We start from the raw sequence: 20,425 nt of genomic DNA on the forward strand, positions 1-20,425 counted from the left end.
TCAGTACTATCAGTCAGCAAAAACTGCCATCTTAATTTACCTTTGTACTGTTTTTTTTTTTTTTCTCATATGTTATTGAGCTACATCACCCTTGCTGCTGTGCAGAAAGTGTGCGTCTGTGTCAAAATGAAAGATGCGGACAGGTCAGAGTGTAGTGAGAGGCGAGTCCGGCACATCTTACATAACAGTGTTCTCCCAACCTGTATATTCTCCCCCTGCAGACCTGCAGGGGAAATTAATATTTTAATCTCTCCGCCAGATTCAAAGAACAGTCCCCGCTCTCACAGGGCAGCGGATAAATAAGTCATGAGCTGGAGGCTTGTGTGACAACAGGCCTGCACAGTCAGACACAACAGCACACGCCGGGAGGACACACACAGCTCGGGGGTTTGGCAGCGACTTTCCAACGGGATGTGAGTGACTGATGGCCTGTGAAGTTTTGAGATAAATATCCAGAAGCTGCAGATTACCATGCTGAACAACCAGCTCCATTCAGATTCTTTACTTAATATGCTTCTGGGCGTCTCGCACATTGCACAAATTTAATTCACTGACTGTGTATGAGCATGGCAACACTGCTTCTCTTCAAGACATAAAAATGAGGTCACTCCCACCACATTACTGAGAGCGTGATGCAGAGAGAGCTGCATGAAGGGATTCAGGCGCCACACTGTGGTCGAGCTGAACAACCTCAGCCGTGTGTGGTTTGAGCTACAGAGGCACCCGCTGCAGGTTTGTTAACCTTGAAAGAGAAAGACGACTGTAGGTTCTGCTCCAAGAAGTCTTCCTCAGTGGCTTTTATCTCATTCTGCCTGTGGTCATGTTACATCATCTTAAAATCAAATGCACGTCTGCAAAAACACAATGAATTCATAGAGGTATATCCTTAAATCAAGAAGAAGCAAGCTCCCCTGCATCCTTTTCTGAGAACTATTTAATATGTGTTAAAATAGTTAAAATGCTTGGTTTCCTCTCTGTTACCACAATCATATTGTTCAGTGTTAGATGATTTGTCCATGTCAATGCACAGCACTGTTAACAAGCACAATTCTGCGGGCGCTCAGGAATCTTTTTTTCACATCCAGGTTTACACTTTCCTTCTTTCTTACGGTCCAAAAAACAGAATTGCAAAAAAAAAAAAAAAAAAAAAAAAAAAAAAAAAAAAAAGTCAGAAACTCACATAGGAGAGATGGTCCTGTTCCTTTAAAAGGTCCCGACAGAATTTATCCACTTTGGGTAAAATGAAAATTTTTTCTATTCAAATGAAACTAAATTAAATCCACCTTGAGGAGCCATCATCTTCTCGAGTTACCGTGTGAGGTGCAGGTGATGAAAGTCCTGGGATGTAAATTTATTAGCTACATACAGTTGTTTTTCCTTTAAAGGAAAGGGATTCCTCTGGAGGACATAAAGGGTTTTTATAAGACAGCAATGGCAGCACGGTAACGAAATGTTAATAGTTAAAATAAAAATAATAATAACTTAAATGTGTAGGAATGAAAAACTTAAGACTGTACCATTATCCAGTCGTCCTACAGCAGTCTGTAGAGCAGGGAATGATTCTACATTAGTCCTGTGTACGCTATTTACAGCTAAAGCCTTGTCTCTTCGCTTCTTGATGCAACAAATGTTTTGTTCAGTAACTGCTGTGTCTCACTTCAGCGTTAAACCATTCTGAGCATTACACCCCCTCTACACCTGGCATTAACATGCATCCTGACCGTTTGGAAAAGTGTCCCAGAAGGACCAGCAGTCAAGTCATGCAAACACTTCAAAAGGACACTTCAGATAAATTAACCAGCTCTAAAACGTAACGTCGCACCAGATCATGTCAATAGCTACTGGTGTAGAAATAAAAGACCAGGCAGGATGCAGCTTGGAGAGCAACAAGCGCCACTTCAGGTGCAGCGTGCACAAGCACTTGCACTGTTTCGGCTCCGTATTCCAGTCCTCTGACTTTTATATAAAATGACTGCGAGGTTTAAGCTTTGAGGGCGTTGACGTACATCCACGTCCATATAGGAACTTTTGCCTTTTTCTCTCTGTAAAGCATAAAGGGAGCTACACTGCTCTGTGAAGATGGATGTGAACATGCCAAAAACCCCTTTAAACTGAGAGTTTAACCTCAAAGTTAACTTCCAGTAAAGTCCAGTTTGCTGGAGTCAAAACATTACTGACAAATACTTACAAGCTGCACAGGAAACACATTATTGCTACAACGAGCTAGCCTGCTATATAATACAGTGTGTCAGCACAGCCCTGGATGAGATACATGTTAATGCCAGGTAACATAAGGGACTATGATATATTATTGTCATCTGTTAGCTTTAGTGTGTGCGGTGTGACAGTCAATGAATGATTCATAATATCAAATAGTTCTACAAAAGTCCCACTTAAGTAAACGTTTGCCAAAAAAAAAGTCATTTTTTTCCTGGTATATATTTAAAAAAAAGAAAAAAAAAAACTGACCAGTTTTAACCCTTTTGAGTTTTCCCAAATCAAAATAGCTCATAGCATATAGACCTGACGGAGAGTTCGTCTGTCAGCTGATGTCAGGGGTGGTGTCTCTCCTACTTCCACACTGTTAAAGTGGCGCTCTCTGCTCAGCGGTGTGGCGCTCACGCGTCGCATACCGAAGTCAGGCTTGTCCTGTAGTGTGAGGCGGAGGAGGAGGAGGAGGAGGGGCGGGAGTCCGAAGTCTTCTGAGGAAAATCAATACGTATGCAGTTGGACAAGGCCTCTGGCACTCCCATTCCCGCGTATATTCCTGAGTTAAATCCGTGCATAGTAGTGGCAACGATGATGAGTGTGTCAGTAATCACAGAAACGGCTTGCGCTCACACCCACGCAGTCTTTCTCAGACAAATACTTAGTTCATTGTTCATTGTCCCAGATGGCCCTCTAGTAGTTGAGGAGGCGTTCCCTTTCTGTACCAGCGTAGCGGCTGTTAGCAGCAAACACCTTCGCTTTGTTCGCTGAGGGACCTGTGAAAAAGAGCAGATCAATCTCATTTATATCAGCTTTAAATCTTGTATGCTTCACGTGTTTCTTTTCAAATGTGTGACATCACTGACCGACATAACTGAGCAGTACGGGGAGGAAGATGAGGCCGTGTGTGGCGCCCAGCAGCACGATGGCCAAGTACATCCTGAAGTAGAAGACCTGGAAGATCTGGGACTTGGAAAACGCCAGGATCAGGATACCTCCGAACTTTGTTAACGTGATCCCGCTGAAAACCTGTGAGAAGGAAACGGTGCCATTAAATATCATCTCATGTGATGATGACCACTATTAGACTAGAACTAAATCATGTTAAAAAAAATGCTGAAATGTGACCTTTTCCAGCTGCAGCAGATATGTAAATTTGTTTTCTCTCCTGTCCTACAAGCTTGTTCACACTCACATCCACATTACCAGCATGCAAAAATCATTTTTCAGCCCATTGTGTTTCTTATTTACTTGCTCTTGTGAATCTGTAAGAGGTAAAACGAGACTTACAGAGCAGCCCATGTGAGCCAGGGCCTCCTCAGCCCGCTCCACTCTGTTCTTCTTCACGCTGACGGAAAAAGCTCGCACGATATGACTGCAGAACTCCACCGAGATGCCGCAGCTCTGCAACGGAGGGCAGGGAACAACTCAGCAGCGAAAAACATGGAAATGCTGGAATAAAAGCCAACTGACTTAAGTTTGCTTCTGCTGCCTTGAAATGAATATTCTATAGGTGAGATGAAGGGCAAGTTGTGCCTTAGGGTAAACGGCATGAGGGGTCGGGGGTCAGAGGTCGACCAGACAGATTGTAAACAAGTCTAAAGCTTAAAGGCACAATCTGCGAAGCACACCATCAAAACTCTTGACTTTTGGAAGACTAAACTTACTGACTGATGTGTTTTATATTAGTAATGATAGTAAACATAAGCATAAACAAGCATTTGCTTTCAATTAATTTAAATGTGAAATGTCATGTTGCTTCTCACCATGACCAGGTTCACCAGGGACACTGCGTTGAGGTTGATGCTCCACAGCCACATGACGCCGAACATGTTGACCAGGATCATGGCGATGGTAACGCTGACCAGCACGGCTGACCACAGCTCGAAGCCCAACAGCACCGTCGTCACCACGAATATGGATGCCAGCGACACGCTCAGGTTCAGAGCCGTGTCGTATGCGATGGTGAGGTACTGCTCGTAAAACACGTAGAAGACGCTGGAAAGGGGGAGATTTCAGTGAATGCCGCTGCGGAAGATTGTCAACAGGAAGTAGCTGGTCTATACTATGTACAGAGATTTATTTTCTCTTCGTGTCATATTCATGTTCTTTCAGCCAAAACTCAATAAACTGCTACTTCATCCTATTTGAGTATTTGTCCTACATTGGTGGTGGCGTGACTCTTGTTGTGATAGGATACAGAGAACAGAAAGATTATTTCAGTACTTAAGGTCAAACATAAGCTGTATTGCCATTTCTTTTATTTGCTGTGTGCTTATCTATGACCTACTTCCCCCCCAGCACCCTTGAACCTTGAGTTCAAAACAAGCAAAGCTTCAGTTACAAGTATTTCACCACAGAAAGCTTCATCAGAAAGAAGCCAGCGAAACTGAAATGACTGTCGCAAAAACAGAAATGATTATATTTTATACATCACATGAAGGGAAGTTAAGAGCACTACAGGACTTACCTGTAGGCAAAAACCTTGTGGTCCATGGACTGAGTGATATTCTCAGCCAGGTTTCGGGCCATTTTTAAAGCGTCTATGAAGTCTGGGGAGTCTTTGAGCGTGGTGTGGTAGGTCATGAAGTACGTGGCTCCAACCCCCGTGTTGCCCGGATAAAGGTCAACGGCTGTGGCGTAGGCTGCGTGACCGCTGGAGCAGCATTAAGGCATTGTGAGAGGGATAAAAGAGGGGACAATTACCAACCACAATGAAACTGGTATACTCTGAAACTCTAGAACTGAAAAGAAACAGAAGTCAGAGGGAAAGTACTCAATAGCATGCCATGTGTTTTCAATGAAAAAGGAACAATTGAGCGGAGCTATAAAATTACCCTTTTCCACACTTGGGATTGGGATTGTCTGACAGGAACATGGGCAGAAACCGCATGAAGTCGTCTCCCACTGGCCTCTGCTTCCCACTGGGAGTCATGGCCCGGCAGTGGACACAGGAGGGATCCACCACTGGAAACCAACATCGGAAAAACATTCATCCATTCAACCGTCACGGTTGGAGAAACATACAAATTTGCTCTGAGACAAAGAACTGTATACAAGTGAATAAACAAACCAAGTTGCCTTTGGAGGGTTTGGCTCGAACAGTACCAGTGTAAGACAATGCTTGTTTTTATCAGAAATGTCTTTATTAAATGCTGAAGCAACATTGCTTTCTAAACTTTTTGGTGATTTTTGCATGTATTTTTAAAACAAATGCAATGAGTTACCCAACGCTAGTTATCATGTGACCAAAGAATTCTGCCATTTGACTGGTTCCTCCTTTCTCTTATTGTTTGCTTTCCACTTCCGTAAATAAAGTGGCTCTTGTTGACCCTCAGGTGACTTTTAACTGCACAACAGTCATTTTATTAGCTAGCGATCTCTTTATAAGGGAGTACATCAATTTGCTGCATTAATAGCTTTAACCTAATCTGAAGAAATACTATAATCATGTTCATATGAAAATACTCTAACATTAATTACGTTCATGTTTTGTTTGGTGTTGCTAAACTTCTGCTGTTCTTTTGCTGGATTAAGCCCTTTAACGCTGCTTGTTTCACTGCACTTTGTGCATGAAAAGCTAAAAAACATGTGGAGCTCATGTCAAACAACAGCTTGGGACACCGGGATCGTGAGGCAGAGCATGTTGACATTGGATAAAGATTTACCCGAGGCATTGCAGAAGGCCCCCGTGGCGTTGTAGTATCGACAGCATGTGGACTGAGGCTTCACCCAGTCAAAGTAGTCATCAAGCCAAGAGGATGGTGTGAATCCAATAGTTGTGCTGGGAGCAAATAGATCATATGCATTTTTCCTTTTTATCTTCAATACTCATTTTGTGTTGTGCAAATAAACCATATGTGCTCCGCTTTGCTCATATTCAGACTCACTAGTTGCTGATGAGTGAGGCAGTGTAGACCTGCTGCACTAGAGAGTCGTTGTTGCAGCCCACTCCTCCACACACGACATTCTGGCCCTCTGGACTGCTGTAGTTTACACCTTCCTCTACCACAAAGTACACTGGAGGTCCACTCTGGAAATACTCGGCTAAGTTCTTAAAGTAGTCCAACACGTAGGAGTCCTAGATGCAGAGACAGAAGGTCAGAATCGATCTCCACGAGTACGGAAATGCAAGCCAAGGCTGATATGCATGTTGCATGTGGAAGAGCGTTGCACAAATGTAATGTTACAGGACCTCAAATCATCAAAATGCATGACATGCAATTGATTTAGCTTCATGGATGACTGACAGAAGCTGTAAAATCCCCTGCTAAATAAACTCTATCACTGATGAGTGCTGCTATAAATAGTCAAAGTGCGACAACTCTACTTTACCCACATCTATTAAAAAGATTCAATCAGCGTTCACTATCCTTGAACACACAGTTATGATAGAAGCTGCAGACTCACATCAGGCATGGAGAGTTTCTGATCCAGCCCGATCTCGACTTTATTCACCACAGCAATACTGAAGGAGAGCATTCCCACGAACACGGCCACCTACGCAAAGACAGATGAAAACAAAAAACCCACACACAATCACCATTCAGTCAACAGTCACTGTATTCTACTCGGTGAAAAATGTGAGTCTGACTAAGTCCATCAGCGGGCTAGAGTAAAACATGACAGAGGGAGTTGTCCAAGTGAAAGCTGTGGAGACGGATGTGTGTGGCTGGCAGAGTGTCACTGAGGTACTTACTATGATCGGTCGCACCCACTCTTTGAGGATGAATGGAGCATAGACTTTCTTGAAAAAGCGGAAGAGGAAGCTGTCCGTCCTTGTTTCCTGACCTTCTGGCAGCTTCACACAGCACATAATGTCGAGCCGATTCCCCTTTAAAATGCAACGGACAAGACAGCGTTTGAGTGAGTGTAACCAGTGGTGGAAAATTTGACTCAAGTACTGGAATTACAACTTTGATGTACTTGCTACTTTATACATCTACTCCACTACATTTCAGAGGCAAATATTGTCCTTTTTACTTATTTATCTGTCAGCTATATTTACTGGTCACTTTACAGATTTCACATAAAAGACTTGCGAATTGCTTATAAAACATGACACATTGTTAAAGATTAAACGAGCGTTTCCACCTTTTTTTGCTTACGGCCTCTTATGTAAAACAGCCTAATTGGAGCCTCTTCAGATGTTTCAGATATCTATGACATGTCAGCAGCTCTACCAAAGAGTTAAAAAGAGTTCTAACGAGCTCCATTTTCACCGGCTACAACATTTAAGTGCTGCCAGCACAATGACGCATCTGTTTTAAGGATCTAATAATGTCACATAGGATCATATCAGTCACAGGAGCAACACAGGTACTTTAACCTTTCAGTATGTTTTGCTGATAATACTTACATACTTTTACTCACATAGGATTTTGAATGAAGGACTTTTACTTGTAAGGGAGTGAAACAGGGCTGTATCAGTATTTTACTGAAGGAAAGGATCTGACTTCTTCTTTCATTATTAGTGTAACTAAGTCTGTGAGTCATTTGAAGGTTGAATCATTTAGAACAATGCTTTAGTCATGTGTCACTGAGGCCCAAGAGCACATTTTCACTGCAGACAATCACCGCATTGGCTAATTACAACACTTTGCAAACAATCAAACAGAGGCCAGGCCATTTAATCCATTAAATTAGCTCATGCAGGATTGGTAGGATGACAGCATATCATTTAACTGTACAGCATTAAACTGGGGCTGTTAAATCTGCAGTAACTCATTTTCATGAAACCTCACAATCAGCCATCTGTCATCCCTTAAGTGTCGTCAGTTATGTCCCCACCATTTCCCTCAGCCTCACCTCCTGTCTTTTGGCGTCCAGGCCGAGCAAGCTGACGAAGCAGCTGATCTGCAACAGGAAATCAATAAAAACAGCCAAGCCAGCAAACAGAGAGAATGTCCTCACGGCAGGCATGTTGGACAGGGCTCCTAGAGAAGACAAAGTCAACAATTTCATCAGCATGTGACTAGCCAGGAAACTATGACACTTTCTGTAGCAACTGTGTCAATCCTGTCCCAAAGACACTGTTCTTACAGGTACACATTTCCCCATTTCAAAATTTTCAGACCATATTCAACATCTGAGCACAAATAACTAGATGATATTATGCAAACAAATCCAACATGCACAGTATGTTACATTCTGACTATGTATCCTATTGTGTACATTGTGTACATTTAGGGTGTATTAAAGAGTGATCTGTTTTACCCAGGAAGAAGGCTACTGTCTCAGAGAAGGAGGAGAGGAACATGCTTGGAGCTACGTCTCCAAGAATACGACCAATCTGCTGGTGAAGCTCCTCCTGGGGCATCCGCTCATCCCTCTGTCGAGACACACGAATGGAAATCACTTTGAGCAGGTTTAACAGGTTTTAATGGCAGCACGCAAAGAACAGGGTATTCAAATTGAAAGTAAGATCTCTTTAAAGAGACACCACATGGCAATTTTGTAGAGTGGGAGAAAGGAGGTTACCTGATATGTCTGTACTATAATAAAGATGTTATCTACTCCAACTGCCAGCACCAGGAAGGGAATGACTTCAATCACAATGAGGGTGAGGGGGATACCAAAATAGCTGAAGATCCCCAGTGAGGAGGCCACAGAGCTGAGCACAATCAGGATACCCGCTATTCCCAGAGAGATCTTTGAGTCCACCTGTACGGGCACAAAGATAGAGGATCAGTCTCCATGTTGCACTTACGTGACACAAACTTGTCAAGCATGTTGTGCTAGCTTTGCTGAATTTGAACAGAGCAACTTGTCAAGCTCTTACACCACAGGCAGGAACACGGTGTAATGTGTAAAACTATTTCAGATGTGGATTATGTTAATGCTTTGACCTAAAAGACTCGGAGCACTCAAACAACCACAAGACTGACTTTGTGGCTTGGGTTCTTACCAGCACTCTCCTGAAGCTGTGGATGTGACCCAGGGCCAGGGAGACGTAGATGAACATGATGGCGTAGCTGATGACTATGGTGCTGATGTCACTGTTGCTCTCTCTGTCTAGTTCATCTTCAATACTCCTCTCTGCGCTGAAGGCGACAGTCAGGTTGGGGTGTTTGAAGTTCTTCATGAACTTGATGAATCTGAAAGGCGTGCACAAAAATACAATTGGTACAAGCAAAGAGACCATGAGCAGTAACTTTTGCCAGCTGAAAAGAGCTCTCTCTGATGGATTTCAGAAACAGGTTTGTTGCCTCACTCTTTCTCCCATGCCAGTGCTTTGCCCAGTCGGACAGAGTCGTTCAGGTAGTTGTTGAGTGGAAAGGTGACCACTAGAGCTGTGGCGTTGTTGTAGTTGGTTCCTGTGAAGTGAGAGAAAAAAAAAGTTACATTCATTATAAAAGCGTGGCCTTTAATTAAACAATCCAGCTACATTAATAAACTACCGAACTGGAAGTTACAGCTAAACGTTCCTTTTGGTGGAGAGACAGAGACAGGATTCCCAGAAAATCATGGCTGCCTCTTATACTTCTTTTCCACCAAACTAGATCTGGTTCTTAAACCAGGTCCGATCAGGATTCTTGAAACCCCGGCGCTCTCTAGCGAACCAGCGAGGGTTTCCACCAGTTTTGAGTGGAACCATTGTAAGCAACAATTCACAATGGAAGTAAACAGTAGAAGCACGATGGTGGATCAAATTGATTACCTGTAAGCTTTTGTTCTCTTGTTAAGCACAGACCAACTATTAATGGCAAGAACAAGTAGAAGACTATAACATGCAAAACCAATGGCCTTCTCCATCCTCCACTTACAGAACATGACTCAGCCACTGATGTCCTCACAGTCTGCACTAGAGGAAAAGCAAACCTGTTCCTTTTGGTTCCTGCTGGGAACTAACTTTTCAGGTTTTGATGCTGTTTATTTTTGGTGAAAATGCTCAGAATGGTTTAATGTGTGGCATATGAACCAAAGCTGAACCTGTGTCATGTGTTTCTCTTGATTTTATCCTTATTATCATTTCAAAACAGCACACTTATAACCTGATAGCTGCACTAAAGTTTTTATATTGCATCTTACTTGTAAAAGTTTAGCTTAACATTGCCACGTACAGCAGGTTAATGTACAAGAAGTTCAGTGACCAAAGAAGAACAGTTTTTTTCTTTGTGCAATAATCATGAGAGAGGTTGTAAACAGATTATGTAGCTGGTGTAAACAGAAAAACTCCCACTGTTTTCTGCTTCTCTGCCAGCTGAAAGTGTTTATCGGGCTTACCATCGTAACCCCCTAGGGCCAGCCAAGGGAAGACGGGGCCACCAAAGGTGCCCAAACAGGGGTCATGGAGGAGAGTGGTGTCATTGAGGGATGCTGGTGCGCTGTGGAAGAAAAAAACAGAATAAATAGTCTGAAAAATCACAGTCATTATTACATGAGCCCATTCATCAGTGTGGGTTTTGCCGGTAATCGACCTGTATGTGTGTGAAGTTAAAAAGAACACATACAAAAACTTTATGAGCTGCATGACCAGTGAGGAAGTATAACTGTGCTATTCTAAGAGGACACTTTCCCCCGCAACAGTTCTCAGAAAAAGCACATGTCAGCATCTGGAGAAAACAGATTCTCGTGAGCAGCAGGTGCTCCATTTCAACACTGGTGCTATTTTTTTGTTTAGAGGTTTTAAACCTGATTACCTGTGGCACATTTCTGCTGGTAATTAAGACAACTTTACAAGGAAAGTCCAAATTTAAGTCCATATGAGCTCCAGATAGTGTCTGACATTTGAAATGGAAAATAAAAATCACCTGACACAGTAGAGGAAGTGGCTGTGATAGTCAGCATAGACAAAGAAGTCGTCCCCTATGCTGTGGTCCAGCACAGTGTGGCTGTTCTGGAAGTAGTTGAGGACACTAAAGATCGTACAGTTGCTATTGTACGGGGCCAGTGGAGCCAAGCAGATTTCCTTCAGGGTGACGTTTTGGCCTTCGTATGTGGCTACAAGGTTTTCAATGTCAAGCTGCAGATCCAGCACCTGATTGGTGTAAGTTAGAAAAAAAATGTAAGAAAAAGAAAGGAGAACCAATAAACCACAGCTTCACAGATGCAGCTGCTCTTCACATGTTTCTATCTTGTCTTGTTGCATAAATGACACGTCTTATTGCCAAATACACAGTGGCTCTAATGACAAAATATTGCTTAGGATCCTTCTCCCACTAACCCACCAAGTGCAAGATGTCTTTGTCCAGGATGGCTCCAAATGGGACATCTGATCCTCCAAAGTACGGGGAGTAGATGAAAGTGTCATTGAGCGGAGTGGTGATAATGAGTTGCACAGTTCTAAAGAAGGGTCCAAAGTGGCTGTCAAAGTAGTCCTTCTCCTGGCGAGCCTGGCTCGTGGGAGCTGACCACAGCTCCACAGGGTCTGTGGTGATGCGCATATAGACCAGGCCCCCGGAGGAGGCGACCACCAGTATCAGGCTGCCACATATGACCACGGAGGGATGTCGCACGCAAAAGGAACCCCAGGAGCTGAAAACAGTCCGCAGAGCATTCTCGAAGCGTTCGCCCAGTGTTTCACAGCATGACGCGTTCGCTAAGAGGAGAGAGAGAATGGGAGTGAGTTAAGTCATGCAGCAATTATACAACGCTATTACATCTTAAGAGCTATGCAACATTCAATGCACGACAATAAGAATACAGACAGAAGACAAACATTTGCTATGGGTTACAGTACCTTGGTCGGGATTATCACTGTTGAGAGAGAGCGGGTTATTGCTGTCCAATATGGGGCCATACTCAGACATGATGGTTCGTTTCCTGCATGCACAAAAAAACCACACAAGTCAATTCAATATTCCTTCTAAAACAAGCATCAGAGCCTTGATTTTCCTTCACAGTGGGTGAGGGTTTGCAGGTCTGACAATCCTCAAAACGATCCTAGCAGAATATGCCACAAACCTGTAACACCAAGCTACGAGTACACCTCCAATGAAGATAAGCAGGAAGGCCATGTAAGAGATCCACATGATGACAGTCATGGCATCCATGCCGAGGATTGTCCAGGGAGGGGGGAGAGGGGGAGGTACAGGTTTGGGGCCGCATGCCTCTGCGCAGTCCTGACAGGAGCAGGGACCTGAACCATCCTCCAGGCCCTCAGTACAGCCATACGTCTTGTTGTTCATAGGAGTATAACCAGACACCGGGACATCTAGAGCAGCATAACACAGCATGGTGAATTAATCATACAAAGAGCAACAGATGCGGCACAGCTAAACATCTATTTGACTTCCACAAAGAAAGCAGTAGGGATATCTCTCTGCAGCACGGCCATGACCTGATATGCAAAAGTGCTGCAAGATTATTTACCTGAGAATACCGGGATGATAGGAAAGGGAGTCTGCCCATTGTTAATATCGAACAAATACTGGATCCAGTTAGTGGCATTGCAGTCCTTTGCTTCCTTCCCACACAGCAGCGATAAGGCCTTCACGTTGCTGGATGGAGCCTGGACATCCTTACAGGCGTTGTACATGGCTGGAAAAGTCCAATTTGATTATATTTAGGGAAAAGCCCACATTTTAATGTAGTCAAGTTGCCCATTCCCTATTTTATTTGCCAAAAAGACAGTTATGACCGTTAGTCACCGAGAGAATTGCACAAGTGACAGCATGATTTCATGTTGAAGTAGGGAAGTGATGATGTTTACTCAACAGATGAGACATGATCAGGGTGACGCCGTTTCTCATGTCTAAAACAACATGTGGCTGTGAACTCACCATTAGAAAATGTCTGTCCGATGTAGTACTTCACTTCCACTACATTGGTCCCGTTGAACGCTGTGGCATTCATGAACTGACTCTGGTGGGGGCTGCATGTCAGCTCACAGAAGAGGTTCATCAGGTTGAAGAAACAGGCGGGACACCTGCGCACAGACATAGCGAGTGTGAGAAGCAGATTCCTGTCTCTAACCCATTGTTTGGAACATGGAAAGGCATGGGTTTGCATGTTAGAGCCACAGCATGTAACATCAGAGCAGCACACATACTGACAGGTTTAAAAGGATGCACAGGTAACTGTTTGTGCTCAGCAATTCAGAAGAGGATCAACAATGGCCGTCCAAGCATGTCATGTGCTTCATTAGTTAACGCTATCACTGCAGTGCATACCGAGACAGGAACTGAAGGGGCAGCTGGAGACTCCCTTTGAGAGTGTGCAACTGGTTGACATCACAGCAGAGGCTTCGGTTTCCATAGTTATATGCAGGACAAAGCTCCTGCACACAAACACAAAGCAGATGACGTCACTTTGATTGAATCTTTCCACAGTGCAAAATACAGCTGGAAAGCAGAAGTATGCCACAAAAGATTGGTTTGAGCATCAAATGTCTGAAATAACAGGACAAAAGCAAAAGACACCATGCGTACCGTGAGAAGGTCATAACCCTCAGGCTGTAGAGGGAGGGGGGGGCCAGTGTAGTTGCAGTTGTACTTTTTTCCGGGCACCTTTTCGGACTCCCCGCACTCACCATACCACACGCAGTGCTGAGCCTCAACCTGAGGAAAGACAACAGAAACACGCTGATCCTTGGTGCATTGTCTGGTGAATCTGGTGTATGTTTGTACTCATAAAAGCCTATTGCTTTTTTATCTAGTGCGGACAAGAATGAGGTCTTGACAACAAAACGCTGAGTTCCTCAAAAGGCTACAGTGGACCATGTGACTTTACCATTCTGAACTGTGGTTTAAGCTTTATCTTTTTACCCTGAGGTTTTATATTTGCCAAGGTAAACCACTGGACATGTTTCATATCCTGTGTTTCTAGTATCTCAGGCTTTGCATGTCTGGAAATAGAAATTTCACTTCTGCAAGAACAGCCCTGAACGTGAAGAGTAGAACTTAGAATGCTGACAGTCGGTTTAGTCACATCGCGCAATGTTATCTTGACTAAGTGGACATTTAACGTCAAAAAAGGCAGCCAGAAAAAGGCAATGGCAACAACCAAGATCAACTGAGGACTTGAAACATGTGCTTTAAATCTGATAAGTTAGAGAGAATAACAGTACAATAACAGACAGTCAAGTTGGCTTAAAATTGTTGAACATATTTTAGCCATTTGTACCTTCAGCTGTCAAAGTTTTCTGTCTATCTGTCTATTCAGCATCACAGCTCTCACGTGTTCTTTGTCGGGAGGCTTGACTTAGGGAAGTTAATTCACTTACTCTACAGCCTGTTTTATGAGTAAACCCAGTGTTCACTCTGTCCTACTTGTGGCTTGTGGGGCTGAGTTCAAGGGCTGCCTTCGAATGTCATTATTTCCTCAGTTGGAGTTTTATGCAGCTGAAGGCAAGGAGAGTACGGTCCACTTCAGAAGACTCTGAACTAGTTGTAAGAGACGTATTTATATTGAGTGAGAACCAGAATCCTGGTTTGCTTGACTGGTTCATAAGCATAACAGTAACCTGATGCCCCCCCCTTCACTGAAGTCTCTGAATAATCCTTATTTTCTGCTCATCCTACATCTCTCCTGTTTTTACCAGCATGCTGTTATCTTATCTTGAACCAGTAATGATTGATCAGATTCCAATCATTTTAGCACAGATCTGAAGTAGTTCTATACATGTAATTACCTTCAGGCTGCTGATGACAAATGACTGAGTAATTATCTATATCTGATTAAATCAAGTCAAGTGGATGGAGCAGGGGCCGTGACAAAGGTTCTTTTGTCTGGTTTATTTTGAAATGACTTGATCTTCATAAGAACTGGTGAGGACTGGATTGACACAATTCATGGTGTCTTTATGAAAGAATAACATTTTCACAGTCAAGCTACAGCAGGTTAGATTTGCAAATCATATGGAAAAGGTGGATGTCGTATGTTAGAGCTTTACCTTAGACCATCAGTCGCTTCATGTGACTCTTTTTGTAATGATCAATATCATCAAGGTAAACCCCCCAAATTTTGTGGTCTTTTTTGTCTTGTAATTTCTATGTAATTACTTGATTATGTATTATTTATTGTTACTCTTTTAGTACTTATTCTCATCCTTTGATACAGCTGTCTTGTCAGTCAAGCCTTTCACATTTTGACACAATTACTACATTACATATACGCTTAAAGAGAACAAAGAGAACAAAAAGGGACTTTCACACATACAAAAACACACTGACCTACATTTTCAAACAGCGATGATCAAACTGATGTAGCATTAGCTAGCTATTTAGTTAGCTTCCAACACACCTAACGTCTAAAAAACTCGCTAACGTTAGAGATTCGGTGTTTTCATTGCAGCTTTCTGAGCAACATTTACCAGAACGCGTTTATCCGAGCTTTACTTTGATATGTATTAGGAACAGGCTGGTGTTGTCGATCTGTCAGGACGTGACAGAATGAAACTTGTTTCGATACCGGCTCCGCGTTCAGACTCCAACCTGCCTGAACAGCGTCCGTAAGGAATTGTCAAAGCTAACGTCTGTTATTATCCATTGTTGGTTTCGGCTAATGTTACGAGGCTGGCGCACTTTTACATTAGCAACAACGCTGTTTACTATGTTTGAGCCACTGATAAGCTAACGACTGGCTAACGTTGCTTTTACAAGGGGTGAAACAGGCGAAACCCTTCGCAGCTAAACGAAGCAGAGAACTAGTTTCGCTGAGCCCCTCAGAAAAACATCACACTAGCAACTGCAGCCCGAGCTGAGTCATGTTTTAGTCACGAGAACACGAACGTTAAGTTTAACTTACCCATCGAAAATGTCCCTCTGACAGGAGTATAATGAAGAAAAGTGTACACAAAGAGCTTCGCCCTGGTAAGACTCCCATGCCTCTTTTTACAGAGATCGAATCGAAGTGACAGTCCAGTTAAAGTTTCGCATACCTTGTTGACGCTTTTTTCTTCGTCGGATTATTTGTTTGGGGCGGAGACAAATTGTTCCCTCGGTGCTGCCACCAAACGACATCGAGGAGGCACTACACCTAAACGCCATAACCACAATAGTGTGCCCTTGATCATTCGTACGCCCTGAAAACATATTTATCAATCAACTTATGAGCGATGCAGTCGTTGGGTTAGTTTTTTCTTCGGCATTTTAATATATTCATAAAAATACATCATATCAGACTTTGTCAGTGATAGAGCTATAAAGTCCTGTATTTATTTGTATTGCTCTTTCTGGGGTTTTCACAGTCCATCAGCCCCTTGACTGAGGAGGACCTCCAATGTCTGACGTTAAGAAACAGCAGAAAAAAGGTACAAAAAAGCTACAATCTTTAAATCACATGAAAAAGTCTATAATATTATTTTATATTACAGACACTGAAAACACTTGTAATTGTAAACGATAACGGTTACAGAGCTTAAGATTCAAACTTCAGTGCACCAAAAAGTAAAGCAAACGACAAAATCCTGTGTAGAATAGTTGATTAAGGAATACTGTGCAGAAGTATGTAGCCTTTGCATTGAATGCATGCATATTTGACTTTTTTAAAGATTAAAGTTTGCTGACCTGGCAATGGTCATATGACTACAAACTTACGCCACCTTCTTGAGATAATAGGAACACTTTCCTGTAAAAGTGCATACAGCATGTTAAATTGATATACTGCTGAGTGCCGCACTGTCACACTGTCGTTATACTGAATAGTTTTGGAAAGATATCACAAAATTAATTGGACAAAGATGTAAAAATGGGCTACAAAGAAATACTTTTGATGAATTATTAAATGTTAATAAAATTGTGACTGTATCCACAAATCTAAATATGCAAATTTAAAACCCTTTTTTTATTACTCATTAATCAAACTGACACAATCCACTCTTCAAATGATGTGTGCTCTTTTCCTGATCTTTTTATGTGAACGCATCCTCGTGGTCTGTTAATGATTTGTCTCTCTAAACAAAGTCTGGTGACAATGTCAATCAAATCTGATCAAAGAACATCCAGATTTTTTTCATTTATTTAAACCAATTCCTCATTTCCCTTAGTTTTGAACAGAAGTTAAAAGTTAAACTCCTCCGTAAACAGTATAATCAGCAGTGTACGGGCAGATTGAGGAGAAAGCACAACAACTAGAGCTCAGCTTTGATTAATTTAATTGTTTTGATCGGGGTACATTACGTAGAATGTATACAATGAGGTTTTGTCCCCTAATGCTCATCAAGCTCCCTTTATCTCATTAGTGGTGCGTTCAAGTCACAACATGGTGGCCACACTGAGCCTTCAAAATGTATGAAATCTAATCACTTTGCATGAAACAGGAAAGCATCAGGGTAGAGGCTGCCCTCAGCTGATTATCTGCTGAAGGCATTTCATCAAGGTGTTACTTGAAGGGCCGCAGCCATTAAGATAAAATGCCTGATAAAAGCAGATGAGTGAGTCCTTCTTTGTCCTGTATCTCACTCTTAACTAGTTAAAGCTGTGGGGGGAAAAAGAACAGACAAAATGTCTTTCTTAAAAAAACAAAAAAAAGATTTATTCATGTTCACTTTTGAATGAAATCATCACAATTCAGGATTAAGTGCATATTCACATATGATGTGACAAAACTGTGTACTGAGTATAAATTATAGGTGACTATTTTGGGGTATATTGCAGCATAATCACTGTTTTCTGTACACGTACCTGTGTAAAATCTGCAAAAGTAGGCTTACGGGTTGCTACAATAGTACATTCCTTTAAAACTAGGAATAACGGTGGAAAAGACTGCAGGAATTTAAAGTTAGAAGATTCGCAGATGTGGTGTCAACAACAATGACGACAAAAAATCCCCAGGTAATAGTACAGATATATTACACCACAAACATCAGAAACATTCTCACTGTGTGACTTGACATAGAGCCATAAAGTCATGTTTACTGGGAAACACGACTTCCAATCTAAAAATTCAAAGACGTTCCTCACATGAGCTGAGACAGTTTAACCAGCATTTTTAAAGTGAAAAAAAAAAACAAACATAAAAATGGTGAAAACTTTATTGTAATGAATTTTGAAGCAATGGTTTTAACCTGTTTTGAAGTTCTTTAGCTTTCCCTGACTTTTATTTTCTTATTGCAGTTTTGCTTATGTTGAGAGTTGAGCAGTAAAACGTTGATAAGCTGTGAGTAAGCAGTCAGTGTTACAAAAGATACTGACTGCAGGAAGTCATCAGTAAAAGGACCAGAAAACACTTCCTGGGTACACAAACTAACGTGCCACACTGATAAAGCTCAGCTAACTTTGTGGGTCCACACAAATATGCTACTTGAGTGCTGCAGGTTCTCAACTGTCAAACACAGCAGTGTGCATACGAGCACAATCACATCTGCTATGTTTACCTTTACATTCTCTACATAGTTCGTGTGATACCTCACACCAGGCGACATTTCAATCTAAGACAGACATCAATTTGTGAAACACACAGAACTGTCTTAGAGCATAAAGGGAACACATTTAAATGTTACAATTCAACAGCGTTCCCCTTTGTATTGACTATACATTCTATACACTGCAACATTATGTTTCCTCATTGACTCATCCTTCAGGATGAGTGTCGTCAGGCCTCTGAGGACCCCAGCAGTCATTTTACTGTTAAAACCTCCCTTTAATCATCTTGACTTCACCAGAGAGAAGTGTTCAGAGGCTTCACATTAGCGTCAAGTGAAAGCACCGCTGTGTGTCTGAACTCCGACAAATCCAACATGTCGACCGATTGTGTGTCTAACGTGTGATTCTGCAACACGTGTACCTCAGGGTGTGGTCTGGGTCGAGATGCCAGTTTCTGTTCTTTGCAATTGAGCTTCTGCCTCCAAAAAAAAAATGGAGGAGTTTACGTCCCTTTAATCGCAGTCCTCTTGCGCACAACCTTTAGAGAGATTTTCACTTGTGAGATTTTTCACTTTCTGGCAGGGGTTTTACACGCATGTCAGGTCCAGCAACCCTCAGGTCAACTGAGTTTTGTACACGGCAGCTTCATCCAGCATTCATCAAGAAAGAGTCATTTGTGGTTTAGTGTTGAGGGAAAAAAAAACTCTTTGGAATGGGAGGGGATTTGCGTGACAAGTATGACTACATGCAAACAACACGGGAAGCTGCACAAAGTGTCACCTGAGTCTGCAAGACAGCACATATTATAACGGACAGTACCGCTTAACTAAGCTCTCCAAGCCAAGACGTCAATGCCCTCTCTTACTGGAACAGAAAACAGTCTCTTATTTCTTGTTTGTGTCCACTAAGTCCTCAGTCTGGACCCAGGTACTCTGCGTTCTCCGCCGCTGGGATGTGTCCATTGGTGTGGGTCTTGAAGGTGGGGGTGAAATCCTGCTGGTAATCAGGGTTGTCTATGCTGTTCTGGGGCTGGTATTTCTGAACGCTGTGGACCGTGCCGTTGGAGGTGAGCGGGAGGATGGCGGGGGACGGGACCTCGTTGAGGTACTCGGGTCCGTTGGCCTCGTCTTTGAAGCAGTTCAGGTACTCTGTTTCTGTGTCGTCGGAGGAGATGGTGGGGAGGATGGTGCGAGGTGGACCGGGGTGCTGGTAGATGGGATTCATCACATCTGAGACTCCGTTCTGGTTCATGTAGTCTGTAAGAGAGCCGGTGACATTAGAGATGACGTCTCATTAAGTGCATACACAGCTAAAATAGAAACCAGCAGGTGCTTTATAAAAACCGAACACACCACAATGATAGTACTGCACGTTTCATTACATCACATCATCAATGTTACTGCAGCGTGAGCCGGGAGACGTTTGGAAGACTCTGACTCACAGAAAGATGCTTCAAGATGTATTCTGGGAAATGTAGGTCACAGTAGTTCGTGGAGCCTCATCCTTACTAGGACCTGAAATTCAGGATATCTTGGCCTTTGCCACCTCGACTTTGACTAATCTTTTATAAATCTGTCTCTTGCAAATTCCCCAACTTTATGACAGGGCAATACTAAATCAGTAGAGAACCCATTTCAAGGACCAGTGTGTAAGATTTAGTGGCGTCTAGCAGTGAGGCTGCAGATTAGCTGCTAAATATAGAAAAAATTCAGGCACCCTCTGGAGTCAGTATTACATGCTTGTGAATATTAGATCCCATTTCTGCCAATAGATCCTGCGACACACTGGACCTTTAATGGTGGCAGGGGGTGAAAATCAAAATTACATTGAAAAACCTTCTTAATATTGCATTCAAGGAAGTTATTTTCCTGTCAAAAAAGGGACTGGCTTAGAAATGGAGTTGCTCCGTAGGCTCCACTCAGTGGCTGCCCACTGCTCCTCATACTTGGGATGGGTTAATTGCAGGGAAT

General features: G+C 42.6%; 2 protein-coding genes across 2 annotated transcripts in view; both read right to left on the bottom strand.

The window, feature by feature from the left end:
* Positions 1-916: 916 nt before the first annotated feature.
* On the bottom strand, positions 917-16,049 carry npc1 (Niemann-Pick disease, type C1). The gene is made up of 25 exons (XM_076745642.1): positions 15,898-16,049; positions 13,581-13,709; positions 13,323-13,429; positions 12,933-13,078; positions 12,523-12,690; positions 12,115-12,364; positions 11,891-11,973; positions 11,379-11,749; positions 10,962-11,188; positions 10,435-10,535; positions 9,422-9,524; positions 9,116-9,305; positions 8,689-8,871; positions 8,425-8,539; positions 8,017-8,144; positions 6,908-7,042; positions 6,619-6,708; positions 6,099-6,289; positions 5,877-5,992; positions 5,046-5,175; positions 4,679-4,864; positions 3,975-4,206; positions 3,499-3,612; positions 3,075-3,237; positions 917-2,984 (listed from the first exon to the last, which is right to left on the bottom strand). Exons 1-25 carry the CDS (start codon positions 15,973-15,975, stop codon positions 2,902-2,904), a joined length of 3,819 nt encoding a protein of 1,272 aa, XP_076601757.1. The 5' UTR covers positions 15,976-16,049; the 3' UTR covers positions 917-2,901.
* A 1,367-nt stretch (positions 16,050-17,416) lies between these two features.
* The window catches only part of egfra (epidermal growth factor receptor a (erythroblastic leukemia viral (v-erb-b) oncogene homolog, avian)), a 40,487-nt gene continuing 37,478 nt past the window's right edge, over positions 17,417-20,425 (bottom strand). Inside the window, exon 28 of the mRNA XM_076745213.1 lies at positions 17,417-19,711. Coding sequence (XP_076601328.1) covers positions 19,368-19,711 — 344 coding nt within the window. The 3' untranslated portion in view covers positions 17,417-19,367. The remainder of the gene's footprint in view (positions 19,712-20,425) is intronic.

The sequence above is a fragment of the Chaetodon auriga genome, chromosome 12, assembly GCF_051107435.1.
Source record: "Chaetodon auriga isolate fChaAug3 chromosome 12, fChaAug3.hap1, whole genome shotgun sequence".
NCBI classification, from domain to species: domain Eukaryota; kingdom Metazoa; phylum Chordata; class Actinopteri; order Chaetodontiformes; family Chaetodontidae; genus Chaetodon; species Chaetodon auriga.

Coding starts and splice junctions, on each gene's coding strand:
- npc1 (XM_076745642.1), bottom strand. CDS start 15,975: ATGGGAGTCTTACCAGGGCGAAGCTCTTTGTGTACACTTTTCTTCATT. Junction 12,691..12,932: donor CGGACAGACATTTTCTAATG/GTGAGTTCACAG, acceptor GGACTTTTCCAG/CCATGTACAACGCCTGTAAG. Junction 9,525..10,434: donor GGCCCTAGGGGGTTACGATG/GTAAGCCCGATA, acceptor CTCACTTCACAG/GAACCAACTACAACAACGCC.